Source organism: Pinus tabuliformis, chromosome X (assembly GCF_031772625.1).
Source record: "Pinus tabuliformis cultivar Carrire ecotype Pingquan chromosome X, CPIR1, whole genome shotgun sequence".
NCBI classification, from domain to species: domain Eukaryota; kingdom Viridiplantae; phylum Streptophyta; class Pinopsida; order Pinales; family Pinaceae; genus Pinus; species Pinus tabuliformis.
Window position 1 is genome coordinate 1,145,911,394 of NC_142308.1, and position 26,212 is coordinate 1,145,937,605.

The 26,212-nt window shown below is 37.8% G+C and overlaps 1 protein-coding gene across 1 annotated transcript in view; it reads left to right on the plus strand.

Moving 5' to 3' along the window:
- The window catches only part of LOC149143929 (uncharacterized), a 221,145-nt gene extending 196,032 nt beyond the window's left edge, over window positions 1-25,113 (plus strand). The window contains exons 22-26 of the mRNA XM_089451980.1: window positions 19,296-19,382; window positions 19,521-19,626; window positions 19,784-19,929; window positions 20,049-20,141; window positions 24,045-25,113. Coding sequence (XP_089308106.1) covers window positions 19,296-19,382; window positions 19,521-19,626; window positions 19,784-19,929; window positions 20,049-20,141; window positions 24,045-24,182 — 570 coding nt within the window. The 3' untranslated portion in view covers window positions 24,183-25,113. The remainder of the gene's footprint in view (window positions 1-19,295; window positions 19,383-19,520; window positions 19,627-19,783; window positions 19,930-20,048; window positions 20,142-24,044) is intronic.
- Window positions 25,114-26,212: the final 1,099 nt, after the last annotated feature.

Sequence of the window (26,212 nt, forward strand, 5' to 3'; positions counted from 1 at the left end):
CATCTACTGGGGGGGATTCATCATCTTTGCTTAATTTGCAGTTTGTGGTCATCGATGTGCTCATAGGTGCACATTCTTCCATTCCATATCTTTTAAGCATATCTTTGAGATATTTTGTTTGAGAGATAAACATGCCTGCTGTGGTTTGCGATACTTGTAGTCCAAGGAAGTAGGATATCTCACCAATCATTGACATTTCAAATTCTTTTGACATATTTTGAGCAAACTCATGGCTCATTTCATCATTATTGCTAGCAAAAATCATATCATCAACATATACAAGGGTGATTAGTAATTTATCCTCATCCATCTTCATGTAGAGATTACTTCTTGCCACCCCCTTTTTGAAGTTTTGTTGTTGTAGATAGTGATCAACTCTTGTGTACCACGCTCTAGGAGTTTGTTTCAAGCCATATAATGCCTTTTTCAACTTACATACAAAGTCTTTTCCTTTTGCTAGATCAAAACGTTCTGGTTGCTTCATGTAGACTTCTTCCTTGAGTTTCCCATTCAGAAATGCTGATTTTACGTCCATTTGATAGACTTTGAATCCTTTTGAGCATGCAAATGCCAAGAACATCCTTATAGCTTCCATACGAGCTACCGGTGCAAAGGTTTCTTCAAAATCGATTCCTTCAATTTGTGAATAACCTTTACAGACAAGTCTTGCCTTATTTCTGATGATTTGTCCATCTTCATTCATTTTGTTTTTGAACACCCACTTAGTTCCAATTATATTTTTATCCTTTGGACGAGGTACTAGCTCCCATGTCTCATTTTTCTTGATTTGAGACATTTCTTCTTCCATGGCTTCCACCCAATGAGGATCCTTACTTGCTTGAGTAAAAGTTTTTGGTTCTATCATAGATAGGAGAGCAACATCATTTCTTTGTTGTACTTGTCATCCTTCTTCGGGTTTGTATTCCTTCATCTACATTGCCAATAATTTGCTCTTCCGGGTGATGTTTTTGGAGGAATTTCACTTTTGAAGGAGTTTGAGATGGTTCTTTTTCTTTTTGTTTTTCTTGATCTTTTTCTTCCTTTTCAGGTTCTTCTTCGCTTTCTTCAATAAAGGGGTCAACTTCATGATCTTCAATTTTCTTTTCTGGAGGCCCTTGTAAGCTTTGCTTTTGGTAGAATACCCAAGAAATATTACTTCGTCAACCTGAGAATCAAATTTTCCTGGTGAGCCATCATTGATCTTTATGAAGCATTTGCTTCCAAAAATCCTGAAGTATTTTACTGAAGCCGATCTTTCTTTCCATAATTCATAAGGAGTCTTCTCATTATTTCGTCTTAGTTGAGTTCGATTCAAGGTATAAACTGCTGTCCCGACTGCTTCCTTCCAAAATTTTGGCTGCAAGTCAGCTGCTAGTAACATAGTTCTTGCCATTTCTTGAACAGTTCAGTTTCTCCTTTCAACTACCCCATTTTGCTTAGGTGTTCTAACAACGGAGAGCTCTGTTTTGATTCCATGTTCTTTACAGAATTCATCAAATTCTTTTGATGTGAATTCTCCTCCTCTATCCGTTCTAAGACATTTAATTTTGGAGTCCTTTTCATTTTATACAAGAGCTTTAAGATTCTTAAAACATTCAAATGCTTCAGATTTATATTTTATGAAATATACCCACATCATTCTAGTATAGTCATCAACAAATAAAGAAAAATACCTTTCTCCGTGGAGTGCTGGAGTTCTGGTTGGCCCACATAAATCTGCATGAATGATCTCTAGAGGTTTTGAAGTAGAGAACTCCTTAGTGTTGTGCTTGGTTCTAGTTTTCTTGCCATGTTGACATGGGCCACAGACAACTTGTTCTGGTTTGGACATCTTTGGAATGTCCCTTATTGCATTGATTTTACTGATATTGATCAAGTTATCAAAACTTGTATGCCCCATTTGTTTATGCCACAACCAACTCTCACCTGTTTGACTTAGATAACATTTATCTTCTTGAATTTTGTTCAGAATGTAGACGTTATATGATGTTCTAACTCCTTTCGCCACAAGTTCTCATGAGCAAGAGTTCCTTATTTCACAATTTTTAGTGCCGAAGACAACATTATGTCCTTGATCATAGATTTGGCTAACACTTAAGAGATTGTGTTTGAGCCCATCTACCAACAAAGAATTTTGAGCCTTTCCTTTTCCATTAATAAGGGTAACGGTCTCTTTTCCAACAATTTTGGTAGACCCACTCCCAAAGGATACATTTCCTTCCTTTTTGTTTAATGAGACAAACTTCCTTTTGTCACTTGTCATATGTCTGGAGCACCCACTATCCACAAACCAAAGATTTTCCTCACTGTGAGCACATAAAGCTAGACCACATTTATCCATATTGGGATTTTCATCTTTTGCTTCTCTACTTTTGAGGGGGCAATTTTGTTCGCTATGTCCATTATCATTACATAATGAGCAAATTGGATCAAATTTGGCCAAAGGATCAAACGAGTTGAAGGTCTTGATTTGTCCTTGCCCTTTGAGACTACATGGTTTGTTTGTCTGATCCTTCAATCTTGGTGCTTCATTCTTATGAGCCATGCAATGTTTAGCTTGATGACCAATTTTTTTACAATAATAACAATGTCAAAGAAAAATAGTTTGGTCCCTGTTATAATTGCCATGATTTGAATAAACCTTCTTTCTTGGAGTTGCTCTTTCTTCATTCTTTGGATTTGAGTCGGGCCTTTGATGAGATGAATTTTCTTCTTTTGGATTGCTGCAAAGTACGTTGGCATAGCTTCTTGTATTATCCTTAGCACTTGATGAAAAATCGATCTCGGACTTGTCACTTTGAGATTTTTGAGTGTTGAGAATGTGATCAAGTGTTTGAGAACTTTGCCAAATTCTTTTGATTTGTTCCACTTCCTTTTTGAGAGATACTATTTCAGCTTCATGTCTTTCACATATAATGTCCTCCCTTCTTTTAGCTTCCTCTTTGTTTGTTTTAAGAGAGATAACCTTCTTTCGTAACTCCTCATTTTCTTCAATGGTACTTATAAGTAATTCATTTGTATTTTCTTCGTTTTCCTGTCTTGGTTCATCATCTTCAGTGAATGACATAAATAGTACTTCCTTGCTTCCAGCATAGTCATTCTCTTCATCTGATTCATCATTACTTTCTTTGTGATGGAAGATATCTTTGGATGGTTTCTTCTTGATGACCACATATTCATCCTCGTCAGATTCATCTTGTTTAGAGAGGAAATTCTTCTTCCTAAATCCTTTCTTTTTGTATATCCTTCCTTCCTCATTATCACTGTCATGCTTATGAGGACATTTTGCATTGTAATGACCTATTCTTCCACAGTTGAAACAAATAAGAGGATGCTTACCTTTTAGCTTGGATTCTTTCTTTAGTCTTCGTACAAATTGCACCAAGTCGTATTCAACGTTGGAGTCATCACTGCTGGTATTCCATCCTTTTCCCTTTTTTGATTTTGAGGCCTTGAATGCTGCATCTTTGGAACTTGGGATTCCTTTTCTCATCTCATAGGCAAGTGAGTATTCCATGAAGTTCATCCATTTTGAGAGTGTCTAGTTCCTTCATTTCTTCTATAGCACTTATTTTGGAGTCAAATCTGTCTGGGAGAGATCTTAAGACCTTTTGAACAACAATGCTTTTTTCAAGCTTTTCTCCCATTCCTTTAAGAGAGTTGACTACTTCAGCTACTCGGAGGAAGTATGATGCAATATCTTCTTCATCATCCATTTTTAGACTTTCAAACTACCTCCTATGAGTTTGAAGCTTTGCCTTCTTAACCTTGGAGTCCCCATCATATAAGCTAACCAGCTTATCCCATACTTCTTTGGCCAAGTCACAATTCAAGACTTTCGTAAACTTAGAAGCAATAATTCCACCGGTAATGGAATTTAGAGCTTTGGCATTTGCAATGTACACTTTCCTTTCATCTTGATTAGTAGGAAGAGTGGGAGGGGCATTGTACCCATTCAAAACAGCGTTCCAAACTTCAGGTCCAAGGGACATTAAGTAGTAAGACATTCTCTTTTTCCAAAAACCAAAATTAGTACCATCGAACAAGGGAAGCCTTCCTGTCATTTCTTGATTCTTCATTGTAACTAAGAATCCTTCTTCCAGCTGTTAGGCTGATTCTGAAGAAGCTGGCTCTGATACCAATTGTTGGAAATATTGAGAGGGGGGTGAATCAATATTTCTTTTCAATTGTTATTATTACCAGTTTAGATTCTTTACAATTTTAATCAAAGAAATGATTTTATTAAATATAGAAAAAGATTGAATACAATATCTGATGAATTTTGCCAAGCACCAACTTGGACTTTGATGAGGCTCCAACCTCTAGGGCTCCGACCCTATCTTACCAAGGCACCAACCTTGAATTTAGGAGCACCAACTCCAAGGACACCAATCCTTCCAATTTTGAGGCACCAACCCCAAGGGCTTCGACCCTATAGATTTACTCTGTCAAGAAATGTTTGATTGTAATATACTGCTTCCAAGGACTTCTTTACAAAATCCTGTCCTTGTAGTCTTTGCAACAGTTCACTGTCTACGCTATGGCTTCACTTTGGGTCCGAACCTTCCAAGATCAATCAGGTCAAAAGATTGTCATCCCGCTCTGTCTTCTGCTTCCTTCTTCGCTCGGCCTTCGACTTTTGCTACACTTTGTCGTCTGCTAGACCTTCGGCTTCTCAACCTTTGGCTTCCTCTGTCTCTTCAAGTTCACGAGTTGTGAACTTTTTAATTCTTCTCTCTGTCCGATGCCCGATCGATGCTTAGAAGTGAAGCGTTTTAACTCGTTTTTATACGAGGTTTACCAATAACTGAGAGACACATTTATTGGAGGAGGCCGACTTGTTTATTTACGGAGAAACCAGAGAGGCTATAACCATATTATAATAGAAGTATGGCGGTCCCCACCTGCCACGTCACTGCTAATCACAATCACAACTTTCAGAGGTTTCTTACTACAATATATCGGAGAGGCCCTTTTTAATATTCATCCAAGGCCCACATGGAGGTCCCACATGCCACGTTATTAATTGCAATCGCAATTTTCCGAAATCTCGCAATTGCAAATTTTGGAGGTCTCTTACAAGCATGCTCATAACATAGTCGATTGCCCTATTGCCAACGGAGTGGATGCGATATAATATTAAACAATCGTTAATAAATCTGTCGGGTCCACAACCTTTATCGCAATCGGCTGTTTGGCTGTGTCAATCTTTAAGATTTGCAATGTGACTGTCGACGAGGCGGATGCGATATTACATAAAGGTATATTCTAATGGAGCTGTAGGGTCCGCATATTATATCACAATCGACGTTTTAACATTACATCCTTTTAAGTCTTGTGATATGAAAGTTCCGATACAATGGATGTGATGTTTCTTTAGGGCGTGTTATAATGGAGCGATTGGGTCCGCACCTTATATCACAATTGGGGTTTTAACGTGACAATAGTTTTAAAAGGACTTGCGATTATGCAGCGGATGCAATATTGTATAGGGTTGTTAGCATAACCTAATTCGGGTCCGTAGTAATATCACAATCAGGGTTTTACGCGGTGACAACCCTTTAAGACTTGCGATAGGAAACTTCCGATTCGATGGATACGATATTTCTTTAAGGAGTATTGTAATGGTCCGGCGGGTCCACAATACACGTATCGCAATCGTAGGTTTTCAATGTGACACGTAATAAAGTCGTCGATATAATATACTGCTGATATGTTAACTCCTCTCGGCTCTTCCTCTTGGGCATATGCATTTTGAAGGGTTTCCAACGACTTCTTCCTCTTACTCTTGGATTCTCGCTCTTGTGACTTCTCTGTGATTTCTTTTTACTCTTCCGCTCTTCTGATAGCTCTTCTTTCGATGAAGTGTTCTTCTTTGCTCCTGTGGCTTATCTTCCTGTGACCTCCGATAACTCTTCTTTGACTGCTCTTGTCCTTGACTTCAATGGCTTCCTTGATGGCTTTCCTCCTTGGCTTCTTGGTCTTTTTGCTTCATGGATCTGCTTCTCCTTGGCTTCACATCATCATTTGGTATCCCAAAATATTGCCATATTGACATCAATGACAATGTAGATCAATAGGTAGGATGCATACTAGGTATAGTCTGTCAATCATGATAGGGAGAGATACACAACTTGTCATGAATGACAAAGATCATGCACACCCTATGGTGACAATAGGTGAGATCCACTTACCACAAAGGGTAAGGATCACACCAATCCTATTGTCCAAAGATACCTCAACCCTAGGAGCCCTCAATGCTCAATTCCTTCCTAGGGAGCTCAAACAAGGGGGAAGAGCTACACTCAGTGTTCTCAATTGACCGCGACCTTTACTTGGGAGGGTTGCATCAATCAGTCCAAGTTGCTCTCTGAAGACCAAGAACTTCCCTTTCAGTAAAGCCCTTGTGAGAATATCCGCTATCTGCTCATCTGTCGATATGTGATGGTCTTAAGGCTCCTCTATGTACAATGTCTTGAATGTAGTGGTATTTGATCTCAATGTGCTTGGACTTGTCATAAAATACAAGATTCTCTGCAATTCGGATCCCACTCTTGTTGTTGCAATATATCACAGTAGTATCTAGGACCTGCTCAAATAGCTCTCCAAAGAGCTTTCTCAACTAGACTACCTCACAACTAGCCATGCTAGCAACAATGTATTCTGCCTTAGCCGTGCTTAAAGATAAGACTTTCTTTTTCTTGGTCATCCAAGATATCATAGCGGATCCCAAGCTAAAGTAGCACATTGATTTGCTCTTCCTGCCAACAACATTTCCAACCCAATCAACATCAATATATCCATGCAGTCGTACATCTTAGGCGTAATATCTTAAACCAAGGTTAATAGTCCCATGCAAATATCTCAGAATGTGTTTGGCAACAACCCAATGTGCATGGAGGGGCTCAGTCATAAATTGACTCAAGGTGTTCACTGCAAAGCATATGTTTGGACGAGTGTTCACAAGGAACATCAATGCCCCAATCAGTTGTCTATACTCAGAAGGATTAGCTAGGTCAGGTCCGACAACATCTCCACACAACTTCTTGAAATTCATCTCCATCGGGGTGGCCAAGGATTTACACTCTGTCATTCCAAATCTCTCCAACAACTTCACAACATATTTTCCTTGAGATAGGAAAATCTCTCTAGTTCTCTGTCAGACATCTAATCCCAAGAAATAGTGCATCCAAGATCCTTCATTTCAAACTTAGAGGCCAACTCTCTCTTACATTCAATCATCAAGGGCTCACTACGTGTCAAGAATAGATCATTTAACATATAGAACTAAATCAAAGGCATAACTTGGACCACTTTGAAGTAGAGGTTGGGATCGTCGCTGCTCCCTTTGAATCCATGCTCTACTAGGTAACTGTCAATATGGGCATACGATGCTCTGGGGGCGTGCTTCAAACCATATAATGCTTTCTTCAACCTACAAACATATGTCTTTCGATCCTTCACTTCAAATCTTTGTGGCTGCTCAACGTAAACTTCTTCGTGTAACATGCCATGAAGGAATGCAGTCTTCATGTCCATCTGATGAAGAGACCATCCTTGACTAGCATCAAGGGCAATGATAGATCTAATGGTTGTATAGCAAGTAACGAGAGAAAATATGTCATCATAATCTTCTCCCTCTTTTTGGGAGAATCCTTGGGCCACGAACCTTGCCTTGTATTTCTCGATGCTTCCATCAACCCCATGATTGGTTTTACATAGTTGTTTTGAGGTCACCAATGATTTTCCTTTTGGTCTTGGAATGACATCCCATACATCATACTTCATAATAGATTCATATTCTTTGGCCATAGTATCTTTCCAAACTTGTTCTTTCACAACTTCTTCAAAGGTAGGTGGCTGAGCTTGAATGATTGTACTCATGGCAAGAAGGTATCTCTGATATTGGCATGGCTTCTTACTCTCTCTAAAGGTCCCTCTAGCGGGAATGTCTCTCTCAACATCTTGTAATGTATCTCGAAGCCACAATGGTCTTTTCCTGGTAGGAGGATCACTTGGAGGAGGATCCAAGGGCTCCATGGGATTATTAACAATGTCTCTCACAAATTCTGACACAGAAGGACCTTCTAAAATATCCATATCATCATTTTTCTTCTTAGGAGGAGGAGGCAGAGGAAGGTCCCTTTCTTTTCCAAAGGCGACTTTTTTATTGAATGTTACATCCCTGCTAATATCAACCTTCCTTTGAATATATAGTCTAAATGCTTTAGAATCTTCACAATGCCCAACAAATGTACCTTTCCTTCCGGTGGCTTCCAGCTTGTTCCTTTTGTCTTTCGACACATGGAAATATATGGGGCAACCAAATATCCTGAGATGCCCAATGTTGGGCTTGACACCTGTGAATACTTCTTCGGGAGTCTTGTTGTCCAATGCTTGATGAAGAACCCTATTTTGAACATATACTGTTGTATTTGTTGCTTCTCCCCAAAGGAACTTCGACAACTTTTGATCATGGAGCATAGCTCGGGCAACTTCCACAATAGACCTGTTCTTTCTCTCAACCACTCCATTTTGTTCGGGATTATAGGGCACAATAGTCTCCTTCTTGATACCTTCCTTCTTGCAAAAGTTTATGAACTCATTCAAAATGTACTCTTCTCTATTTGTCAGATATGAAGACTTTAATTTTCTTCCTTGTTTGATTTTCAATCAAAGCCTTGAAGTCCTTGAACATATCAAAGGCCTCATCCTTATGCTTTAAGTAATATATCCATGTTTTCCTGGATAAATCATCAATGAAAGTTATGTAGTAGAGATGGCCACCAAGAGAATGCATGGGCATCAGTCCACATATGTAAGAATGAATGAGTTGGAGGATGTCATTAGTCTTATTCTTGCTAGAGGGGAATGGCCCCCTTGTCTAATTTCCACTGGCACATCCTAGACAAACTTCATCATGTTGAGCTTGAACATCATGGATTCGAGAGACCAACTTCTATAGTTTTGGAAGATCTTCATAATGTAGATTTGCCAATATTCGATGCCATAGCTCGCTTTGATGATTAGTGTCATGGACCATTGCTAGAAGGGGTTTTCCAGTGACTCTATAGAGTCCTTCTACTCTAGATCCCAATGTAAAGGCATCTTTCATTCGGGATTCTTTGGCTAGGTTAGGACTTTTCCTTTGATGAAGGCTACTCTCATTCCTTTGTCTTCCAAGGCAGAAATAGATACTAAGTTCTTCTTTAGTTTTAGAACATACATCACTTCATGAAGAATAACGGATTCCCAGAGTTCAAATCAAATTTAACAGATCCAAAGCCCTTTATAGGATATTTAGTATTGTCTCCAAGAATAATCTTCAAACTTGTCTCCCTCTCAACTAGATTTGAGAGGACCTCCTTGTATCAGAGAAGTGTCGAGAGGCCCCACTATCTACTAGCCAACTATCATATGAATATGGAGGAGAAGAACTAGAGAGGGAAGAAATGAGAATATATTTAGATTGACTAGTAGTTGCATTACTTTCATACCTGGAATTCCTTGACTTCTTTTGAGGATGATGGCCTTCTTCTTCTCGATCATATGGAGAATCTATTTCTTCTTCTATCATCTCTTCCTCTTCGATCATCTCTTCTTCTTCAATCATCTCTTCTTCTATTGAATCAACTATTGTTGAAGACGCAATTGTTGTTATTCCTTAACCTTGGAGCATCCTTCCCTGCTCGGAAATCTTGAGCATAATGGCCAAACTTGTGACAATAATAAAACACAAATCATGTACTTTTACATGTCTTTGTTCCTTTTTGATTTCCTTCTATTCGAGTCTCGGGGAGTTGGAGCAAACTTTCTTGAATTAGATGGACCTCCTCTTTTCTTCCTTTTCTTCAATGTTCCACCAAGTCTCCGGGACGGGGAGACGCGGGTGCGGGGAGACGCACAAAGGGGACGCGTGGGAGAACCCTGAAATTTTAGGGAAATTTAGGGGAGACGGGGAGACGGGGAGACGTCGAGGTATATATAATATAATTTTTAATTATATATATTATAAATTTATATATATATGTATATAATTTTGAAATTTTCATGTTCATATTCATTGTTCAATAATGCTAATTCATCAAGATTCAATACCATAAGATTCAATAATAAAATTCAATATGAAATTCAAATATTCAAATACAATGTACATTGATCCATATCATTCATCAATCATCATTCTATAATTTACATTGAAAACCAAAATAATAACTGAAACTAACATATATTCCAAACAGTTGTTTCTATATGATTAAATCAAAAAGTTATAAATAAATTCTAACTTCTAATGTATCTGACCAACCTCCGCTATTTCGCTTTGGTTTTCACTAAAAGAATGACGATAGATGAACCACATACCTGTAATCTTACAATGCTCTTAATTTGTTCACAGTCTAGAGGTTGGAAAACAATATACTCATCAATGCGATTCATGAACTTAGGGCGGAATGTCGTTTGAGCCACTTCCATAACCCTGTTCTTCATTCTCTCATACAGTTCCTCTTTTGAGCCAGGTTCATCATCAAGCCTACTTAGAATGTACTGAGAACCAATGTTTGAAGTCATAATAATGACAGTGTTGGTGAAGCTTACAGTTCGACCCTGAGAATCAGTGACCCTTCCGTCATCTAAAATCTGAAGTAGAATATTGAAGGCATCTGTATGTGCATTCTCAATTTCATCAAACAGAATAACTGCATAAGGCTTTCTACGTATAGACTCAGTCAACTGTTCCCCTTCTTCATAACCCACATACCCTGGTGGTGCTCCAATCAGCCTTGAAACTGCATGCTTCTCCATGTATTCACTCATGCCAATACTCACTAGAGCTTCATCAGTATTAAATAAATAGGATGCAAGAGCCTTAGCTACTTCTGTTTTGCCAACACCTGTTGGGCAACGACTGCTAAGTGCTAACAACAAGCCGCTGCGTGAGGATGCGCTGAAGCTCTCGTGGGCGCAGTGAGAGCAGATGGAAGAAAAAAATGCGTTGAGGTAAGAGCATAATGAATGGCGGCAGAATGAAAACTTGAAAAGTGGAGTTAACCCTAACTTGTTCATGTAATTTTTTATTTGTAATTGTTAATTTAGTTTATTTTTATTTTTTATGTTTTTTTAATAAATTAATTTTCATTTTTTTTATTTTTTTTTTGGTTTATAAAGGGTAATTAGACAAAAATGAAGGGGGGACGCCCAGAAGAACCCCATTTTCGGGGGGACGCCCAGAAGAACCCCATTTTCGGGGGGACGCCCAGAAGAACCCCATTTTTGGGGGGGACGCCCAGAAGTACCCCTTTCGGGGAGTCGAGTCTCCCACATTGGGGAAACGCACCCCCTTGCGTCTCCCCAAAAGGGGGACGTGGGGAAACGCACCCCCGAGAGTCTCCCCGTCCCGGGTGCGTGGGGTGCGAGGGGTGCGCGCACCCCACCCTGGGGGACGCGTCCCCGTGGAACACTGCTTTTCTTTCCTTGAGTGACAAGTGTTGATGGCTCTCCTTCCTTCTTTTGAATCTTACCTCTTGAAATCATCCTGGATTCTTCTTGAGTGCATTTTCCAACAAGCTCATCAAATGACGGGAAACTGTTGTTATTGCTTATGGTGGTAATCAAGATTTCCCAGATAGGAGGGAGACCTCTAAGGGTTACCAACACCAACTCCCTGTCAGGTACAACTTCCTCAACTCTAGGCAGTTGATCTCTAAGACAAGATATCCTCATGATATAGGATTGCACTTGTTCTCCTTTATTCATTTTCGTATCTTTGAGTTGATCTTTCAAGGAGATGATTTCATTCAAATTGTTGACTTCATATATGCCGACTAGCTTATCATACATATCCTTATATTTCTTCAAATTTCCAACATAGAAAAGTAAATGATATTGCAAATCATCAACAATAATTTTCTTTGCTTTTAACTCACTTTTCTTGTACTTGTTCTTGGCAGTAGTGGGAGCATTTTGCAGGGGCTTAGGAACATTTCCTTTAATGTACTCCAAGACATCATTGTCATCGGATATCATTTCCAACCTTATCTTCCAAGTAACAAAATTTGATGAGTCTCCTAGCTTCTCAGTGTTGAGAAATATAGGGCAGCTAGATTTGGTGTGATTTCTCTCTACTTTGATCACTGCTTGTGATATTCCTTTCTTCAACTTGTAGTTCTTATTATTATTAGCTTCTTCTTTTCTTGATTATTATTGTTTTCTACTCATCAAACAACTACCAAACAGATGAAGATCAATAGAACACCATAGACATTAGATATAGGCTGCTAGCCAAGGTCAAAACCTCTCCTAGAGAGGAGAACCCACAAGTAATTCATCTCTTCTTATAGAATCTTTAAATGATGAATTCCAAAACCTTTAGACCAAAGACCAAGATCCCTCCAAGACCAAGTCAACCTTTCTCTTGGATGTACTTCTGCTTCAACAAAGTCAACTTATAGTCAAACTTCTCTAAGTCCTCAAATTTAGCCTCTGCAACACTTTTTCGCTTCTTTCTTCAGAGCTACAATTTTCGGCCTTCCTGCGATACCCGCAACTTCGCATGTGTGGGAGTAATATGGTAAAATAGGTCTCCTTCTTCCTTCGCTTAGGGTCCTCCTTTCTCCTTAGTAACTTGACTTTCAAACTTGATCCTTATGACACCAAACTTCAGCTTCTTTAGATGATTGTAATTTCGGTCTTGTAGCTGCAGTGTGTGCTCTAATTTCTTCGCATGTGTGAGATAATGTGGCCAAAAATCAGACTTCAAAACTTCGATCTTTCTTCCTTTTGTTCTCCTCTTCTTCGCTAGTCCTTTTTGTCCTTGTGTGTGCTTCAATGAACTTGATTGATTGTCTCTCCAAGTGAGGTCGAATGCTTCTTATATATACCCTTTCCGTGAGGCTCGAATAGCCCTTAACGAGGCCGTCTTTATCTCTGTAGCCTGACTTGTTCTCTTGTAGGCCGACTTGGTCTTGGAGGGAGACTATGAAACTTTTTGACTCTAAATAAATTCTTTGACTTGATACAAAATGCCCAATAGGGTCTTAGTACATATGACAATGACTCTTTGACTTCTTTGACTCTATGACAAATCCTAGAAGCACACAATGGGTACTTGACCTAAAACGAATTGACCTTGAGCATGAAACCCGTGCTATAAAATAAGTTTAACAATAATAAATTTTCTTTTCTCTTTACATCAAATACATAAAATCAAAGTGCATAGAATATTATGATGATCGAACCTAGTTACATATTTCAACACTCAGCTTCCTTGAAGTATTGAGGGAGTCATCTTGACCTATTTAGATAGATTCCTTCAACTTTTCCAAAGATGATTGTGTTGAAAATTGACTACTATGGGATGAATTTCCTTGAATAAAATTGCATTTCTAACCTTTCTAAAGTAACTTTCTAAAAATAGAAAGTCATGTCTATCTTTGCAACCATGACTTTTCAAAAATAGTAAATCACTTTCCATCAATTCATAATCATAAATATACGATGGAAAATCACTTAACTTGTCCCGAATCGATCTCGATTGTTTAATTTTTAACTTAATCATCAAAATTATTATTATTACTACTATTATCCTCTTTATGATATTATTATATTATTATTATAAAGAAATTAAGTCTCTCAATCATGAGACTGAATCATGTCATATGTAACTCCCCTCAATTAATGCATATGTTACTCTCTCTCTCTCTTAATGGATTCATTCGTCTCTCTCTTTAATGCTCTTATCCACCTCTTACACTCCGTTACACAATTTAAGGACTTGTCATAAAAAGATTCCTCTTACATCTCTTTAATGCAAAGTTACACTTCCCTTCTAAATGCATAAGTTACACTCCTATTTTGGCATATGTGACTTCTCCTCAAGGCATAGGAGTTACTCCCTCATGAATTCGACCTCCTTGCTCTTCTTATATATTTGTGCCTCTCATCCTCACTTGACACACTTACTTGTGCTTGTGAGAGGAGAATTCGAACTTGAGAAAGAGAGAGTTGGAGAGTCTAGAGGAAGATTGAGAGAGAGAGAAAGAGTCTTGAAGAGCAAGAGCAAATCTTGGAGAGCCAAAGTGATTTAATGTTTGCATCAGCCACTGCTGTCGGAGATCTTCTTCAGATTTGGGTGAACTTCTTCATTCTCTCATTTTACTTTGTATCTCTGCTGAACAATTTATTTGTAATAGAAGAAGAATCTGGTTGTGTTTTCCCCTTGTGGGTTTTTCCTTGGCCATTGACCTAACTTCTCTGTGTCTCATTGAGTTCTTGCCTGTCTTCAATTGTGCATATGGTTTATATGGTTTATGTTCTATCTACAATTACTTAACTTATTCTGCAGCATAAAGAAGTTCTGGATTTAAGTGATTGTAATAGCATAGAGCATCGAAATTTCAACAAATTTCTCTAGCTATTGTCGCCTTTGGGTTTGTCCTTCACCTTAGCTCTAGTTCCATGTTAATTTTCCACTGTTCTAATGCTATGTCAATTACTTTAGCCGAAATAAATTCTTCAAAAAGCAATCTTTTCAGTGACAATTAATTCTTCCAATAATCAACAATAATCGAAGATGGAACAGTAAATGAAATGACAATTGGAGATAATCAAGAGCATCAACAAGAGACACGAATTTGGTCAAAGACTAGGGAAAAACCCCACAAGGGGGAAAATCCTTTCAAATTCTTCTTCTTATTAGATTGTCATTAAATGTTCAACAAAGATTACAATAATCCAAATACATAAACAAGAGTCAAAATCTAGCTTTTGACTTGTCCAAGAACACAACCAACCAAAATCTAAAACAAGAGCCAATAGTCAAATTTGGTCAAAGTCAATTGCAACAACAATAGCAAGTAGTCAATGGTCAACAATCCTCCAAATGAACTCGGTCAATAGTCAAAGAATGCGGCCTGCTTAGCTGGTCAAATTGCCACAAAAACAGTCCCAAAATTTCCTAGGGGCTAATTCCCCTTCCTAGAAGCTTGTTATGAATAAAATATATACAGAAATAATATAAATAACTGTAAATAATAACAATCATAAATAATAAATAAATAATTAATAATTAGTGTTAAAGAGTCATGTCTCCAAGGACATGACCGTTCGTGAATGGGTACCTACCTAGGTATATAATTGGGAACCTCAGTGGTAATCAAATCATTTCATATCTTCTTGTATGCATTGTTGATGTTCTATCGACAATTACTGTTAATGATGATAAAACATTGAAGTAATTGTTGCAAGCATAGAACATACCATAAAAATTATCATGGTATCAGAGCTTTGGTGGAGAAAGGCCTCAACAGAGTGTTAAAATTTTGGGGGTGTTACAATTTTTACGTACACCATATTTAATTTTTACTCCTACATAAAGAATACAAAGAATTCCATAAATTATGGTGGGCAGTAATTCTTGGTAAATATGTCTAATTACCAAAATATAAAGAATGCAAAGAATTCCATAAATTATGGTGGGTAGTAACTATTGGTAAATATGTCTAATTATTGAAATATAAAGTATATATCTGCTAATAGTAATTTTGGTTTGAACGCTCTTGAAGACTGTCAATATGAAATAAGGCATAAGTGAAAGTCTATGATTCAAGCATATGTCTTTTGAAGTTAGTTTGCTCAAATAAGATTGGTTAAAACCCTCTTTCATAAACCTTAAGTGACATAGGCAATAAAAAGGTGACAAGATTGAAGAGCTTTCAGCTTGACATATTACTTGGTTCCTAGCTTGATAAAGGTTTCCATGCATAACATACTATAATGTGAGAACTAAGTTTAAATATTGATGACTTCTCGAATCATTGGAATGAGAGCTATGCATCATCACTACAATCTTGTTTGAAGTATCCTTTGTATTACATCATGCACCTTAAACTAGAGAGGGTCTGATTGTGCATAACAGGCACTGTGGCACCTTCATGAATTAAACAAGCTTAGGCTTGTGGTCTCCCTGATTGAGAAGGAGTAAGGTTTGTTAAGTATTTTCTTTAACATGATTTTGATTTGGTATCCTGGATATACAAGAAACAAAGGATTGCTAAAATCATTGCTGCTAGAATGGCTAGCTGTAAGGCAGTGTATTTTGAAGAGGCTCTTTAGTGAGTTGTGTGCCATCATACATCTATATGCTGCTGGGAGGAGCACTGAGGCTCCCATGGATGGATGGTTAGGTTGCTAATATCCTCACAAAGCCTTGGGGAAGACAAAGTTCTTAGCCTTCAGAGAGCAACATTCCCTATATGGAGGGATCTTGATTAAGTTGAACATTGAGCTCTGGGAGCTCCTAGGGGCTCGGGGTACTACTTGGAGCTATATGAGCACGGGGTGAGTGGTTCACCTTTCCCTATGGAGTACATACCCCAACATGTGAACATAGGGTGAGTGGTTCACCTTCTCACGTGGAGTAGGGTGAGTGGTTCACCTTCCCCTCTAGAGTACGCTATATGAGAACAGGATGAATGGTCCACCTTCCCCTGTGGATACCAGTGTTTTTAAAACCGTTTTCAAAAACCGGTTACCGGTCAAACCGGCCGGTTAGCAAGGCTGCCGGTCCGAACCGGCCAAAAAACCCGGTTTGACTTGGCATTTCACCTTTTTTTGGCCCTAACCGGTGAAAACCGGCCTGTTTAGGACAGAACCGGCCGGTTTTAGGCACGCCCACCATAAAGTTTAAAAATCATATTTTTCACTGTGTTTCAGGGGTTTTGGGGGGAAATTAAGGGTGTTTCAACCCTAACAATGTTAGCAATTAATGGTAATGTTAAATTCTTAAAGTAAAAGTGACATTTCCTTTAATTTTCATTTTCATCCTTTTACTTAAATTTTTAACATTACCATGAAATGACTCAGGATGTTTGAGAGTGGTTTCGACCTCATTGGATTTCATATGGAGAAACTAGAATTTTAGATTTCACTCAAAATTCAGCAGACTTAATGGTTTTCAGGATTTCATGGTTTGGGGCTAAACAATAAATGCAATCGGAGCTCCAAATGATGAGCAAAACTCCTGATCTAGATGCCATTGTGTTGGACAATATTGATCCAACATCAGAATGGGTGGAGGAGACTGAAGAACCTGTGTTTGAGGCTGATTTTGATATCGACATGGCTTTAGCGGGGGATGATACAGATTATGTGGTGGCATCAGAACTAGGATCAATAGCGGCATCAAGGAAAGGCAAAGAACCAATGGAAGGCACTAGTCATGCAGGTCGACAAACTCGTGCTTCCATTAGGTCCACTTCTATTGTCATTGGTGGCATTAATACTGAGGTTGCAGATCAGGCTGAGGCATCCTCAGACTCTGAACCAGATGATGTCTATGACTCTATGTAGCTCCTGATGATGATCCTGTGTCTAGTAGTGGTGATGAACTTGATGATTGATCATGTGTACACTGTAGACTTGTAGTAGGTCAATGGCCTCATAGCTTGCCGCATTGTTTTTGGACTTTATAGGCCATTTAGAGCCTCATTTCTTATGTATTTTGCTATTTTGTCGATGATATGTATTGTACTCGGTGCCATTTTGATATATTCACCTTTACATGGTATATAAATGAGCAAACTTTGCATATTTTGTCTCTATTGGCTTGGAATCATGGTTTTACATCTTAAAAATAGTTTTGTTTCATTAAAAATTAATTATTTAATGTATTTTTTTAAAACCGGTTCGTTTAGACCAAACCAGTCCCGGTTAGACCGGTTCCGGTCGGTAAACCGGTTCATTAGGTGGACCGGTCCGGTCACCGGTTCCGGTTTTAAAAACATTGGTGGATACCCTAGCATACATGCTACCCTTGCTGCCTAAGACTCTCGGGAAGTACCTCTCATCTGGCCAATGACTTGGGAAAAGTGGTTAGGGTTAATTAGTACTACTGACGAATGCATCAGGTACTATTGTATTCCCTATGACTAGGATGCATGATGTTCAACAACTTGATAACTAAGATCATGCCTAGTAGGGGTTCTATCCCTGGACATAAGGACTTGCCTCTATCATTTTTGGTGGACATTAGGACTTCCCTCTGTCATTTTTGGTGTGGATAGTAGGGTCTTGTGACCCACCCTCTTTCAATTCTTTCTTAGTGGACTATGATATCAAATCTTTAGTAGAGATGAGACAAGTTGCAGAGATGGCACATGATGGACACAATGGCATAGAAGTGGATGGATGTTGACAGGTGGAATTCCTCCCTAGTTGAGAGGGAGTGTTAAAGAGTGCAACTAGGGGCTAATTCCCCTTCCTAGAAGCTTGTTATGAATAAAATATATATAGAAATAATATAAATAACTATAAATAATAGCAATCATAAATAATGAATAACTAATAATTAGCGTTGAAGAGTCATGTCTCCAAGGACATGACCATTCGTGAATGGGTACCTACCTAGGTATATAATTGGGACCCTTAGTTGTAATGAAATCATCTCATATCTTCTTGTACGTATTGTTGATATTCTATCTACAGTTACTGTTAATGATGATAAGACATTGAAGTGATTGTTGCAAGCATAGAACATACTATAAAATTTAACAAATTGCAATCTTAGAATGCAACTTCCTGCAATCACTATTAGGTGCTTGAATCATTCACAGAATCAAACTGCAACTTATTTCAATGGCTGAAAATTTATGCATAATACAAGGAAATCAGTAGAACTAGGATAGTCTCAGATAGTCATTGCTGAATTATAGTTGTTGCATATATTCAATAGTTCAAATTGTATAATGCTTGTAGCAAAAGTTAGGACTATGTCTGCAAAAAAGTCACCAATTCTGTTTTGCCCCACAGGCTTCATACATTCTCTTCAAAGAAGCCTTCCTCTTTGGAACACACAGCATAACACGGAATTGGAAATACAGTAGGAAGAATTGCAAATATTTTCACAGGAAGATATTTCTTCCTCTGTTCTTAATTTTGTTCTGTGCTATCTACCTACGCCTGGGTTTTTGCATCTTTAATACTGCTGGCACAATAATTTATCTTACAGTGCTTGAGGCCTACAAAAGAACGACATTTGTTAAAAATATCTTGATAGTCTAATCAAAGTTTTCAAAAATATCTTGGTAGTCTAATCAAAGTTTCTTGTTCTAATACTTGTTATTTTGTTGGTGGTTGATTCCTATTATGAAAAACACTCCTTGCTTATTGTTATTTATTTCAGGATTTAAGCTTTTATATGTTTTATGTGTTCATCTGAATGATTCTTTATGTAAATACTAATTAGTTACATGCTAAATTACTGACGATACAAATATTTGGCGGCTGGAAATGAATTCCAGAGTCTTAAAAGGCTTATTGCATATGCGAGAAGCAGTGCTGAACTTTTAACTCGCCTTGTTGGAGGGGAGGTGCTGGAAGGGTGGAAGGTATTCTGATCAATGCGCTGATTTTATAATTCCTTATTTGCAATTATGTCTAGCAGTTGCATACATCAGCTGTAATTTATTCTTTGAAGTTTTTTGAATGCTCCTTACTAATGTATTCGATATTTTCATTGTTTTCAGTCCTTGTTTCGTACACCTTTACAGTGCTATGATGCCTTGATTCTACTTCACAGAGATAAATTGGCCTATCCAAGTCAAATTTTGTTTAATGCTGATATTAAGCAAGGTTGGTCACTGACAACATTGGTCACATGTTTAGGAAAACATGTATACTATGGCCAGAGAGATTTCTCTTTTATAAAATATTTGCCCAGTTTTTTGTCATAATCCAAAGTGTTTCTTCTGGTTTATCTTGATTGAACATGGGTACGAGTGCCATGCAGGATCACTGCCTGTGACCACCCAGGAAGCAAGCATGGATTTTTTCCCATATCTTTCCCCGTTGGTGATTAGGAAGGGATTTCAGGAAGCCAGGAACCACTTGCTAGTTGGCTTTGATCCAGTGAAATATTTCCTGCATGACCTGAAGGTTTCTGATATTTTTCCATACAATCTTTTAATAACACTCAAAATGTATGCAATGAAATTTTGGTTTTACTTATTCTCTTGTTTATTGCATTGTCTTACTGATTTGATGCGAATTTGCAGACTGACATGCCAAAAGTTTTTAATATCTGGCATGATGCTTTTGGAAGTGAGGTTATTGGCCTAACATGGAACAAGGAAGCTCCCTTTTCAAAGGTCTGGTAATTTTTTTCTTCAAATCTTATTGGAAAACAATGGCCAGAAAATATTGTTATTGTAAAATAATTTCCTTGAAGCCGAAGCCTTTTAAATGTCTGATATTTTGATTCTGAGAACATTAGATTGTAGAAATAATTCTGAGAATGTAGCGTGTTTTATGTCAAAGGGCTGTAGATACAACTAATTTCCTATGCAATAATAAGCTTATTTGCAGAGTTTCCTGTTGTGATCAGTTTGTGACACCCTAGTTCAACATGACACATTTTCCAATTTGTAGATAGAAGCAATGAAATGGAATGAATCAGAAAAATAGATGTTCATCTCATTAGGTAATCTGATTTTTGTGGGCAGTTGTACCAGTCTGACATCACACTTGCTGGGAAGTCAGCCCAACTACAATCTTTTCCACTGGGCATGAGTTAATAATTTTTTTTGGTAAAAGGCTTTTTGCCATCTAGGAAATTTTCTCAATACAGTTTTCTCTGCTAGAGTTTAGAAATTTTTGTTAGCTTTCAGGGTTACGCCAAAAGTGTTTACACCGTGTTTAGGGTTGCTTCATGAGAGGTGGGGTACACGGTGTATGATCAGCCTTTGGATGATTTGTTATGGATTTACACATGAGAAATAGTCTGATGGATTTGAGGCTCTGTGTTGTCTCTGCACAACCTCCTGGAGAAAACTTCGGCCTTCTCTTTCTAACTCTCCGAGACTGAAAAAATTCCCCTGGACTCACTGTCTCTGCTTCCCTTCTGTAGCTCAAACTCTTCCGGCAACTGCTGCTGCTCTTTGGAAAATTGAACTACCCAAGGGAATCGATCTCAAGTGTGTGTCCTCCATCTACCCATCGACCTCTTCTTATAATCTCCAGTTGGGATGCGAACGATCAAGATTAAAACATAATCGATGATTGAGATTATATCTGGATCGATCTGTGTGAGTTTCTAGATGATTCACACCTTTCTCAATTAATACTAATTAATTAACTAGATTTCCTAAGTTTAGACCTAGGAAATATTAAAAAATAGGCTAATAATCTAATTGAGACACTTCTAGGTGGAATTTCCAGAAACGATTTCATGGTTATGGAGAACTCCTGTGTTTTAGCCTCTCCACAAAGTTTCGAGACTAGAACAACTTTGATGCTACAAAAACTGACAACTAGAGTCTATGATCCAATCATTGGAGGAAGTATGAGCATGCAACGGTTTACAAGTGGCCTTAGAAAGGTCTGTACCATTACTTTTAGGATGGTTTTGCTGCTTTTGCAGATTTTCAAATTTCAGATTAAGGCGTGCCAGTTTCTTATGGCATTTCATTTGTGGATGCCCTGGTTGATACAATACATACATGGTTTGTTTCCCAACTTCTTTCCTTGATACTTTGGTTGCTTTTGAGCTAAGAACCCATATTGCGTCTTTTAGAATGCCTCTTATAATGTTGCCTCTGCTGTTTCCTTTTGTCTGCATGAGTCTTTTGCTTGGGATCAATCTTTCCAGATTATAACATTCTGTGTTTATCAATCAAAATGCAATATATAAGCTTTTGAAACCCAAACTGGAGCATTATTACCAAGCGAATTCTTTGTAGAGCAATATTTGGAAACAAATACCTTGTATGGAACATGATGTTTATTGGGAATGATTTGAATACACTGGCCTAACCCCTTTTTCGATGATGGTTTCTGATTCCTTGAATTGTACTGATGGGTCCTTGACGTGAGCCAAGTAATTTTAATGCAATCAAATTCCTACGAATCCAGATGCATCAACTAGTTTCCAAGCAAATTGAAATAACTCATGCCTCATTAGGTTTGGGATTATCCTTGAAAGAGTGCTCCATCCATTTGTAGGAGATTCCTGCATTTCAATATTGAACTGCAGCTCACCTGCAACATGGGTGCTATAAGACCTCAACCTTCATTTGACTTATTAAGCTGTTATTTCTTCTTATTGTCATTGGTAGTTTCCTTTTCATTACCCCTAGTGATTCACCACAAGTTACAACTATGAATCACATCTTCCTTTCTTTGCTTCCACTTTTGGTAGTTACAACATGTAAACTTGAAATCTGTGTTTATGGACCCAACGATTAAATCTGAGAAAAATAATGCTTCAAACTTCAAAGAGAACATGCAAAACCAAGTCCGCAACAAGAGTCCAATCAGGCATACAGAGTTTGAGGGTCGTGTTAGAAAGAAATGCAGAAATTGGACCAGAAAGACCAGTTGACCCAAAAATGGTTTTTTGGTTCAATTTTTCTTCCATCTCCCAGTTTTGGGGTTGACCAGTTCAATCAGTGAGAACATGCCCATATAACAATAAAATGTGTAGAAAAGATGCACTATAGTAAGGTCAGCTGCTACTCTCTGAATTGTTCAAACACGAGCAGTGATCTGAGCTACACCTGTAATTGTGCCAAACGCATGTCCAAAACTCCACTCAAAGTAAAATCATCCTGGGGCACAACTGATATCTGATTAGAAACTATCTTTCAGGAAGAGGTTTGAGGCATTGTTCGGGGTCCTTGCCTCGTAAAAAGGTTGCAAAAATATCCCAGCAAACATTACGTACAATAATACAAAGTGCATAAATAAACATCTATCCTTTGAATGAGAAATAAAATGCTGTAAATACAACCTCAATAAAGTGTCGTCAAACTCATAAATGGGGACATCCTCATTGGAGTTTGGACTGATAACTTCTGGAAGTCTGACGACGGTTCATGATCATCTTTGTAGCGATAAGGCACAAAATACCTCCAGCAGTGACCTTGATGAAGGACCTGTCAGTATTAGGGAGTCTAATCCCTTACCATTGATATCATATTGAAGTTAGAAGCGAGACATGAGAATTGATAAGAAACTTCACACAAAGGGCATAAGAAAGCTGAATACACAATATTATGCATGTATCCTTGTTTCCTAAATATGAAGTGTATATCAACGAATGAATGCACAAGAGTAATTATAATTGAGTACGATACTCTATATATATATATATAGGTGTTGGACGTGGGTTACCTACCCTTAACCCTAATAATAGGGACAACTAGGATCACCTACTAATAACCAATGTGGTCACAAGCTGACCACTAAGGGTTACAATGTACATACATAACCCATACATGACTGAGGACTATAAAACACCCATATAAGGGCCAGAGGTCAAGATTACACATTCCACTAGCAACACCCATTGCTATCATGACTAGAATTAGTAGACAACCATAGGATATCAAATTTAGTTTTTGAGTACACAAAAGCAGAGTGATACATGTGACATGCAAAACTTTTTATACAATTTGATGGCTTGAGCAAAGTCAAGATTGTAAGAAGAGCTTCGGCGTAAATCACATATAGAAAGAGATCTTTGTCGACGCGTTTCGAGCCAGCAAGTGTGGCTCATTGTCAGGGCAAGTTGAAGAAACAGATCCAGCTTTGCAAGTTAAATAGTCTGAGCAGGGCCTCCAACAGCTATCTAGAACAACGGCTAGATTTGACCGTTGTTCTAGATAGCTGTTGGAGGCCCTGCTCAGACTATTTAACTTGCAAAGCTGGATCTGTTTCTTCAACTTGTCCTGACGATGAGCCACACTTGCTGGCTCGAAACGCGTCGACAAAGATCTCTTTCTATATGTGATTTACGCCGAAGCTCTTAACAGGATCACAGAAGTCTCAATTTAACAAAGTCAAGATGTTTATGAGATTGTCAATTTCTCAGTTATTGATAAAACTTCCAATAAAGCTTGACATACTTAAAGTATTGGATCATGTTTTAAGCTTGACATATTCTAGTAATGTTACATTTTTAATTACTTGCCAAATCAAGAGCTTTCAGTTCGTGATGTTTATTGTTTATTAAATATCTTATTTGTATATGACAATAGAGTGTGTATGTGCAGGATGCGGCCCAAAAGAGAAAACGAAAAGAACCTGATCCAACAATTTTTGATGTGAGAAATATATTGGAGGAGGTTTCCAACGTGGGTACTGGTCTTGTTAAGACTGTTCATCTTCTGAAATCCCCAAAGTATAACTAATGCTGTGGCATGCTCAGGCTAGGGTCGCAAAGTTTATTTGATTACTGGCTTGTCTTGTCCTTGTCAAACTTTTGTTCGAATTTGGTATCCCAAGTCAACTTCACAATTTGTCATCTTAACTACTTCGTAGTTTTCACATGTGACAAGGAGGTCAGTTTTCATTTTCTGAATTTATTTGATGGGAAGATCTCATTTCTCCAGACAAGTCTTTACCACTTTAACCACACTAACTGTATCTTAGATGCCCTTATATATGCCCTAGTATTACTCCTTGTATCCTAGTTTTTCCTAAAGAGAGATTTTCTTGGGCCACAAGGGACCTCTTTCCTGTTTGGCCTAATTGGTTTTCTTTTGCAATTGCTTCAAAACCTTCTGATTTCTTTATCCATGTAGATCATTCCTAAGCTTGGCTACAATTCCTTTGAATTTATAGCCTTCATTTGGGCCCAAGGCTGTGCAAACTGCAAACTAGTGCTGACTGCTAGTAGATGGCTGGTAGTTGAATAGCCTATTGGGTGAGGTAGCCTCACGATTGAAGTGGTAAGAAGTGCAATTATCAACGGTTCTTGGTTATGACTTTTCAAATTGAACTGCCATTAGAAAAGTTATGATCTTGAGTATAACAATGATGTTGATACTGAAAATTATAATGCAATTTTGGGAGACTACGAGTGAGCGTTGCAAATCTTCTGGATATGAATACAACAAATACCAACTAGTCTACTAAATTTCTTATCCTATGGTTTCTTATCCTAAATTTCTTCTTGTTGATAAAGAGCAGATGTCAGTATTAGCAGTTTCAATTACACTAATGTAGAGCAAGTCTGTGTGACGAAGGGGAAGCCTGATAACCAATGTTGTTGTCTGCGGGAGCGGAGGAGAAAATGTATATTCTTTATAGAGCTAATGTCAAACGAAAATAATCTTTTTATGTTGTGGCTTATGTAAATATATTTCACTGCAATTGCAGTGTGTTGTTTCCATTGTTAACACGTTTTTATTATTTGATGTACTTGCAATTGCTTTTTTTGCGACTATCATGATTTTAAGCATATACAGGCTACAATTGTGGTCTGTTTAGGTCCAAATCGTATTGATTATTTATATCACATCTTTGAAGTTGATTCTATCATTTCTGTTGCTGTGTTAGCTGCATTCCTATTGATATATGCTTATATAGTGGTTTCATCCATTGTCTAGTGAGACAATATTATAATTGCACGATTTGTTATTGGAGAATATAGCAGGTACTGTTTTCTTGGCTAGTTCTGCGTTTGTACATAATCTTTTAATTTTAATCAAGAACCAAAAAGATAACTCTTTTGCAGTACTCTTCATGCTTATATCTGTTTTGGATAATTTTGAAATTTTTTATGCTATGTGGGATGTTGACATTAAATTTTTGACACCTGTATGCAAGTGAGTTTACAACATAGTACAACATGAAGAGGATTTTTTTCAATTATTTTGTACTTGAAGTTAATGCAATTTATATTCGAACAAATATTTGGGGTTGAATCTATTTTGCGCAAGTGCTCTTTTGCGAAATCTCGAATGCCTTTCATTCTACTTAAAAACATTCTGTCTACTTACCGAAACAAGGTATCCCGTAATGCTTCCACTGCACTAAATTCATACGTAACAGTAGTACAGAAGATCTTGCAAATCCCGTTAATTAATGTTGATTTTTCTCATATGCCTCTGCATTTCAATCTCCACTACATTAAGTAACGTCACATGAGTTAGGATTTAATAAATTGCAGAATAAAGGACAATGGCACTTTAGTAGTATGAAACGAACCTGTAACACAATTCCAGCCCCCACTGTAGGATGATCGATCTTGTTAACCTTCCCCAGCAGTTAAGAAAAACAAACTATTAAGAGTTTTTAAAACAATTCAAGAAATGAAGAAATTGACAGTAATGGTAGATAGTGAACAAGAAGAAATGAATACAAGAAATACCAACTAGAAACCTAAAGAAAGGCATGGAATCAAGAAGTCAATGAACTAGAGAAAAGAGCTAGTAGA